Source organism: Chrysochloris asiatica, unplaced genomic scaffold (assembly GCF_000296735.1).
Source record: "Chrysochloris asiatica unplaced genomic scaffold, ChrAsi1.0 scaffold00018, whole genome shotgun sequence".
Taxonomy (NCBI): Eukaryota; Metazoa; Chordata; class Mammalia; order Afrosoricida; family Chrysochloridae; genus Chrysochloris; species Chrysochloris asiatica.
In genome coordinates, this window is record NW_006408536.1 from 17,350,075 (window position 1) to 17,358,384 (window position 8,310).

At 38.1% G+C, this 8,310-nt stretch overlaps 1 protein-coding gene across 1 annotated transcript in view; it reads left to right on the plus strand.

Moving 5' to 3' along the window:
- BEND2 (BEN domain containing 2) overlaps positions 1-8,310 on the plus strand; it is a 71,865-nt gene that overhangs the window by 33,748 nt on the left and 29,807 nt on the right. Inside the window, exons 6-8 of the mRNA XM_006835683.1 lie at positions 3,371-3,496; positions 6,035-6,235; positions 7,511-7,632. Of these exons, the coding sequence (XP_006835746.1) occupies positions 3,371-3,496; positions 6,035-6,235; positions 7,511-7,632 (449 nt within the window). The remainder of the gene's footprint in view (positions 1-3,370; positions 3,497-6,034; positions 6,236-7,510; positions 7,633-8,310) is intronic.

The following is an 8,310-nucleotide window of genomic DNA, read 5'->3' on the forward strand; positions in this document are numbered from 1 at the left end:
AAAGCTTATAAATGGCCATCCAAGGCACAGCAATTTGTTTCTATTTACATGGCCAACAGAGGAAGATAGGAATGTGTGGCTTATTGACTTTTTGAACAACTGCCTCCTCTGCCATCAGATCAGAAGTGCTGGAGAGTACACGGCTACTATTGCTGCACATGTTGATCAAAGATTCTATGAAGAGTCATGATCAAAAAGGGGGAAATGCAGGACAGAATCACAAATTTTAATGGAATCTAGACTTTCTGAAACAATGGAGGATGGAAGAACCTCTAAAACTATTGCCCTGAGAATTTTTAAGCCTTATATCAAAAATATCCCTTGAGTTTTTCTTAAAACCAAACAGTGTGTTAGCTTAACTAGTAAAGAATGATGGCTTTGATTATTACGCTCTTTTAAATTAAATTTTTATTTTGAGATAATTTTAGATTCACATGCAAGAAGTAAAACACAGAGATCCCGTTTATGCTTGCTCATTTCCCCAAACCATGCAAACAAAGCTATAGAAATAAAATCAGTTAGATCTACATTGGTACAATTCAGAGATATCATTCAGTGCCACCAGTAGTATTCATTTGTTTGTGTGTTCTGTCCAGTTTATTTGCTTGCATGTTGGTATGTTCACCATCCCCTTAAGATGCAGAACAGTGTCATCACTACAGGGATCGCTCATATTGCCTCTTGATAGCCCACCTCGCTCAGTTCTCCCTTTTCTATCCCTTTGCCCTGTCCCTAACTCATGAAAACCACTGGTCTTTTCTCCATCTCTATAATTTTGTTGTTTCAAGAATGTTCTATCATGGAATCGTGTAATATGTATTTTTTTCTCTGATGGTGTTTTTGCATTAGCCAAAATTAGTTGGAGATTAAAACAAGTTGTTGCATGTATCAACACTTCCTTTTTATTGCTGAGTACTATGTTTTCAGTGGCTGCTCAGGTGAATCCTTCTGAATATATCAATTGTAGAGTCTTGGTGTGGCACTGTAGGATAAGCACAGGACTACTAACTACATGGTTGGTAGTTCAAACCCGCTGGCCGCTCCTTGGAAACCGTATATAGGTTTGGTGTGAGTCAGAATTGACTTGACAGCATTTAACAACAACAATATGCCAATTGTGTCCAGGGAGACTAAGATCACTCACCTTTGATGTCAAATTGTGTGTTGGACAATTTGACATCAGATCCAGCTCCACATGCCAACTGTATACTATGAATATCTCAGTTTCTCTTCCCTGTTCAGTTTAGACCCCAGCTATTCACACAGCCTCCCTGGGTCAGTGGTCTTGACTCCCTCTACTTCAAACAAGCTTACCCCTTCTCTCTCTCATTCCCAGTCACCTGAGACTGGGTAAGGTGGTATCAGTTGCAAACTCAGGATGCCACATGACTCCTTTCACATCAGACCTGCCAGTTCCTCATGTGCCTTTGGGTCTGATACTCACTGGAACAGCTCACAGGGTTCATCGGAGATACCATACCTGTGATAACAACTTTAATATAAAAATGTTGATTTTGCTAAGTGCCATTGAGTCAGTTCTGACTCATAGTGACCAAGAAATGTTCGAAAGTCAACCATCAGCTTGAAAATTGATGCTTACAGTTTTCTGGGATTCTCAAAGGTCCGTATTGGAACTCTGTGAGGGAAAAGGTTCAACAATCAGCAGTGCTTATTATAGTGCTATGCTAACTGAAGAGCTGAAACTTAAATTTCGGATTAAATGCTGAGGATTGCTATCCAGAACACTTAATTGTACTTCTGAGAAATCTGTACCTGAACCAAGAAGCAGTTGTTCGAACAGAGCATGGGAACACCGAATGTTTTAAAATTGGGAAAGGTGTGTGACAAGGTTGTGTTCTTTCACCATACTTATTCAACCTGTATGCTGAGCAAATAATATGAAAAGCTGGGTTCTATGAAGAAAAACATGGCATCAGGATTGGAGGAAGACTCATTTACAAACTGCAATATGTAGATGATACAACTTTGCTTGCTGAAAGTGAAGAGGACTTGAAACATTTACTGATGAAGATCAAAGAGCACAGCCTTCGGTATGGATTGCATCTCAATGTCAAGAAAACAAAAATCCTCACCGCTGGACCAATAAACAACATTCTCATCAACAGAGAAAAGATTGAAGTTGTCAAGGACTTCATTCTTCTTGGATCAACTATCAACACTCACAGAAGCAGCAGTCAAGATATCAAACGACGTATTGCATTAAGCAAATCTGCTGCACAAGACCTTTTTAAAGTGTTGAAGAGCAAAGATGTCAGCTTGAGGACTAAGGTACGCCTTATCCAAGCCATGATATTTTCAGTAACCTCATATGCATGTGAAAGCTGGACAGTGAATAAGGAAGGCTATAGAAAAATTGATGCCTTTGAGTTATGGTGTTGGAGGAGATATTGAAAGTGCCATGGGCTGCCAAAAGAACCAACAGATCTGTGTTGGAAGAAGTGTAGCCAGAGTGCTCCTTAGAGGCCAAGATAGCCAAACTTCGTCTCTCATACTTTGGACATATTATCAGGAGGGAGCAGTCGCTGGAGAAGGATATCATGTTTGGTAAGGTGGAGGGTCCAGTGGGAAAGAGGAAAACCTCTAACGAGATGGATTAGCCAACTGGCAACATCGATGGGCTCAAGCGTGGCAACAATAGTGAGGTTGGCCCAGGATTGGGCAGCGTTTTGTTCTGCTGTGCATAATGTCGCTGTGTGTCGGTACTGACTCAATGGCACCTAACAACAGCAACAGGCCATATGTAACTGCTGGCAGCCACTGATCTATTCTCCATCTTTATATTTTGTCATTTCAAGATTGTTAGATAATGGGGATCATATGGTATTGCCACCTTTGGGAATTTGTTTTTTCACTCAGCATAATTTTCTGAAAACTCATCCAGGCCATCTGGTATACTAATAGTATACTAATAGCTTTTTCATTGCTCAGTAATATTCCATGGGTTGGATGTGCCTCAGTTTTGCTTTTCCAGTTACATGTTGTAAGAGATATTGTTTGTTTCCATTTTTTATTTTGCTTTTCTGATTAAAGCTGCTATAAGCACTTATGTACAGGCGTTTTTAAAATATAAATTTTCATTCTTCTGGAATGACTATCCATAAGTGCAGTTGCTGGTTTGTATGATGATTGCATCTTTAGTGTTATAGGGAATGGCCAGAGTGCTTTCCAGAGTGAATATAGCATTTTCTATTCTCACCAACAATGTATGAATGCTTTTGTGTATCTACAGGTATATTTCTGCTCTTTTTATTGTCTTAAAAGTTTTTCTTTAAGGATACTTTTGCCAGATATAGAATATGCAAGTGAAAATTATTTTCTTAATGGCACTTGAAAAATATTTTATTTTTAGAAATGCTGGATAAAGTACAAACCACCATGAAAGAGAGTTCTGAGAAAATGGATAACCCATCTTTATTGGAAAGGGACAATGACCAAGATACTTCTCCAACTACTAGCAGCCGCATCCCCAATTTTGGTGAGTTTGAGATGGCACATCTTACAAACAGTAATATTTAATCTAGATTCATCAGCACCCTCAGTGCAAGCCAGTAGTAGCATTTTTAATAAAAACAGTAGTAGCATTTCTAATAACAATAACTGTATTGCCTGCCTAGCCCTAGTGGCAGAGTTGAGAATTCATCAATTTCCACAGGCCTCTAAGAGTAAACTTTCGTAATGTTTATAGTTCCTTTGTGTCTTTAAGCAATTGATCTCTTCTTTACAAAAAAAATAGTGTTTTATTGTGTTTTTAATGAAGGTTTAGGTTCCTATACAGCAGTTTCTATACAGGTTGTTCAGTGACATTGGTTACATTCTTCACAAGAAGTGAACCACTCTCATTATTTTTGTTCTGTTTCCTTTAAACTGGTTTCCTTGCCCCTTTACATTGGCATCTTTGTTTTAAAGTAATTGTTGACTGTTTGGTCTCAAAAATGTCAAAGTAACACAGTACTTACAGGTGATAATTCATCATCTTTGGAACCAATTTGTTATTTAGCTATAAGGGGACCTCAGGGGCTAGTCTCTGTTCAGGGTTTAAAGAGTATTAGGACAGTAGTCTTGAGGAGCCCCCCATTCTCAACTAGTCCAATGAGTCTGTTTTTTTTTTTTTCCAATTATTTTAAATTTAGGAATTTGATATGTTCTACATATCTCTTCTATTCTATCAGGGTCCATCTTTTGTGGTCCTGATTAGAACTCAGTAGTGGTAGCCAGACACTATCTGTTCTGGTTTCAGGATAGAAGAGATTATGGTTTCACAGCTAATCTGTTTGCTAAAGTCCTCTAACAGAGGTTAGTAATCCTTTTCTGTAAAGGGCTAGAAAGTAAGTATTTTAGACTTCGTGGGCTATATGGCCTCTGTTGTAATCAGCTTTGGTATAGCCACATGAATGCAACCACATACAATATTTAAAACAAACGGACAGGATTTGTGTACCAATAAAACTTTATTTACAGGAACAGGCAGCAGAATTGGCCAGTGTAGTATAGATTGCTGACCCCTGCCCTAGAGGAGAACTTTTCCTTTACTTTGTTACCCAAACTACAAGAAACTTCAATTATTATGTGCTGTACTAAAATGTGCATCTTTTATACATTGCTGTTAGTAGTATAAATTAATGCTGTCTTTTTGAAGGACCGTTTGTGTCAAAAGTCAGAAAAATATTCAAACTATTTGACTCAGTAATCACACTTTTAGGAATTTATCCAAAAGCATAATAAAAAACAGATTTTCTATAAAAATTTTACAGTAAGAATATCCTTTCTAGAGTCATGAAAATTTGGGGGGGAACCCACAAAACAAAACCAAGCAACAATAGGGAATTAGGTGACTCCTGCTGTATCCACAGCATATCAAAGCATAATGGTTCAAAGAATGGGTTCTTGAGTCAGACTGCATGGTTCAAATCCCAGGTTTATGTCTTATTAACCCTGTGATCTTCAGCCACTTCTTTAAACTAAATTTAGTTTACTTAACCTGTGAGGTGACAAAAATAATAGTACCTACTTCATTGAATTGTTGTATCAAATGAGATAATGATGCATTTAAAGCTCTTAACATTATATCTGGCACATAGTAAGTGTAACATAAATGCCACCTGTCATGAAAAATATGATGACAGTGACTTAGACTTAAAAAAAAAAAAAAGAAATGCTAAATACATATGTTAACTGAAAAATCAAGATTCAGACTGCATATATAGTTTAATTTCAGTTTTGTGTTTTAAAAAGATAGAAATAAAAATTAAAGAGACTGGAAGATACTAGCAGAAGATTACTGATTCAGAGTCCTTGGTTGATAAACAGATGGAAGTTTCAAAACTGAGTTTCTCATGAGCGGTGTGATTTTTGTTCAACTAAAAATCTTCTCTAGGACTCATTTTCCCCATCTACTAAGTGGGAATAATGTAAGAAGATGAAACCAAGCTCATAGATAATATATATATATATATATATATATATATATATTTAGCATAGTATCTGATACATGTTGTTGTGTGCCATGGAGTCGGTTCTGACTCATAGCGACCCTGCACAGGGTTTCCGAGGCTGTAAATCTTCACGGGAGCAGAAAGCCTCATCTTTCCCCCGTAGAACAGCTGTTAGTTTCAAACTGCTGACCTTAAGGTTCGTAGCCCAATTTGTCACCACTACGCTACCAGAGCTCCTTAGTATCTGATACATAGTAGATAATAAATGCTCAGTATTTTAAGATTTTCTAATTATACCCATGCGTACTTTCCCATTGTCTCCAGGGAATGTAGAACTATTTGGTAATACAACTGAGTGCACCCTGAGAGTATAAAAGAAGCAATGAGATTTCACGGTAGCATGCAGCCTCAGAATTACATTTGCCCAAGACAGTGAATAGATTAATTCAAGTACAGCAAATTCAAGACTAGCAAAGGTGGAGAACGTTGATAGTTGGGCCAATGGCATCAGAGAGTCCCATTTAATGAATTCATGCAAGTGCCTAGAAACTTGTTTTACATTTTTCCTATATTTTTTAAAGGATATCTTGGTGATCCAAAAAGAAATATCAAGATACTTGACACCCATTTGTTGGCAGCACAAAAGAAGGGCAACCCTACATATGCAGCTCGCTACTTGGCGCGTCATCTGTTTTCCAAGGAAGTCCTAATGTGCAGCTCAGTGGGTGGCAGTTTCCAAGGCCATCAGCCCCTGCACCTAAACAAACTGGCTGCAATACGAGGTATGTTAAGTAAGCATGGAGTCCTTTTTCATCATCACTTATGAAGGGTGGTAGTTGAAGAAATAATAATGTATTTTGTGTAAATCTTAGAACTGTTCATGTTTTCATCTGCCTGACCCCAATTTTATAACTTAAATAACTTGTAATGGGTAACAATTTCCATAAGGTAATGTTATTGATTGTAGTTACTTTTTAAAAAAGTACTGGCTTTTGGGACTTTTAAAAAGAGGGGGGCAAAAATGTAGGGTACTAAAACATACATCTTTATGCTAGTGAGTGACAACACTGAAAACAGCAGCCACTGTAACCTGTTCATAGCACTATGCTTCTTTTGACAGAAAAGTGGTGGCTTTGCATGAGGAGTATTGGCCAGCAATTGAACGCAGGTTGTTAAATGATATTCCTAACCAAAATAAAACCCATTACTGTCATGCCAGTTCGTACGCATAGCCACCATATTGTACACTAGAAACCCATAGGTTTTCAAGGTTATAAATCTTTGTGGAAGCAGACTGCAACATCTTTCTTCTGTAAAGCAGGTGGTGGGTTTGAACTGCTCACCATTCGATTAGCAGCTGAGTGCTTAATCATTGCACCTCTGTTGCTAAGTGTTATTGAGTTGTTTCCGACACATAGCGACCCTGAGGATTGGCAGGTGGATTTGAACCGCTTACCTTGCAGTTCAAATTGACCTTGAGGTCCTGTGTTTATCTGCAGCACCACGGAGTTCCTCAAATTGTATTGTTGTTTGTTAAGTGCCGTAAAGTTGGTTCCAACTCATAGCAACCCTGGGTACGGTTTCTAAGGAGTGGCTTGTAGGTATAAACTACCAACCTTGTGGTTAGCAGTGCAGTGCCTTACAGTACCACACCAGGATTGTTAAGTGTCATTGAGTAGGTTCCCACTCATAGTGGTGACCCTATATAGGGTTTCCGAGGAGTGACTGATGAATTTGAACCGCCAATCTAGCAGTTCAGACCGATCTTGTGGTTTAGTGCTTATCCTATAGAACTACACCAGAACTCCATGTTTTGGTATACTTTTTAAAAGCACCAAACCTCGCCATTGACTTTTCTAGATCGGTGTTTTTGGGAATTCCATGTTAAAAGGGATGAAATAATACAGCAAAGTCAACTCATGTGGGATTTCTAAATTCTCAAAGAGTTAGGACAATTAGAGATAGAAAATTTCGCTATTTACTTTAAATAAAAATTTCATCGCCAGTTTCTTTGTTAATTTCTTCTGATTATCATGGATACTTTCTACTGATTGCAGAATATCTGGCAATACACTTTCCCAACTATGACTTGAGTGAACATGGAAAAGAGTGGAAAAACTGTATTTCGGATATCAGATCTATGACCTGCTGCTTATGTTGTAGTGCCAAAAATCTGCTGGTAAGTCATTTTTCATATACATGTCAATGTAGTAACTGCTGTATACTAAAATATTCCTTATAACTCCAGAACTGAGAGCTTGATGCACAGGATCTGGTCTGTAGGGCGTGTGCCAAAAATCTTGTCTACTCAGTTTAGTAGGAAGAGTATATCCTTTCCAAATAATTGTTATTGTTAAGTGCTGTCAAGTTGGTTCCAACTCAGGGGTGGGGAATGTCCGGAAATCATTTGGCCGAGGCAACACAGTTTCAGCCATTGCATTATTATTGTTGGTGTTAAGTGCCGTTGAGTTGGTTCCGACTTATAGTGACTCTGTATAGAGTTTCTGAGGAGTGGCTGGTGAGTTTGAACTGCCGACCTTGCAGTCCAGTGCATTAACCCACTGCGCCACACCAGCACATTAGGGGTGAGTTAATTAAATGTTTGACCTAATATAACAGACTAATTTTTAAGTTGGTAATTTGTATGGCCTGCGAAATGATGTTATAAATTTTGATAGAAAAAAGGTTCCCTATTCCTGCTGCATAAGGTTTCCGAGGAGCAGCTGGTGAGTTCGAACTGCCGACTTTGTGCTTCAAATCAGTCTTGCAGTCTAGAGCTTATCTTGAAGTGGCACACCAGGATTCCTTCAAAAGAATATTGCCTCTTTTTTTTTTTTTTTTTTTTTAGGTTTTTATT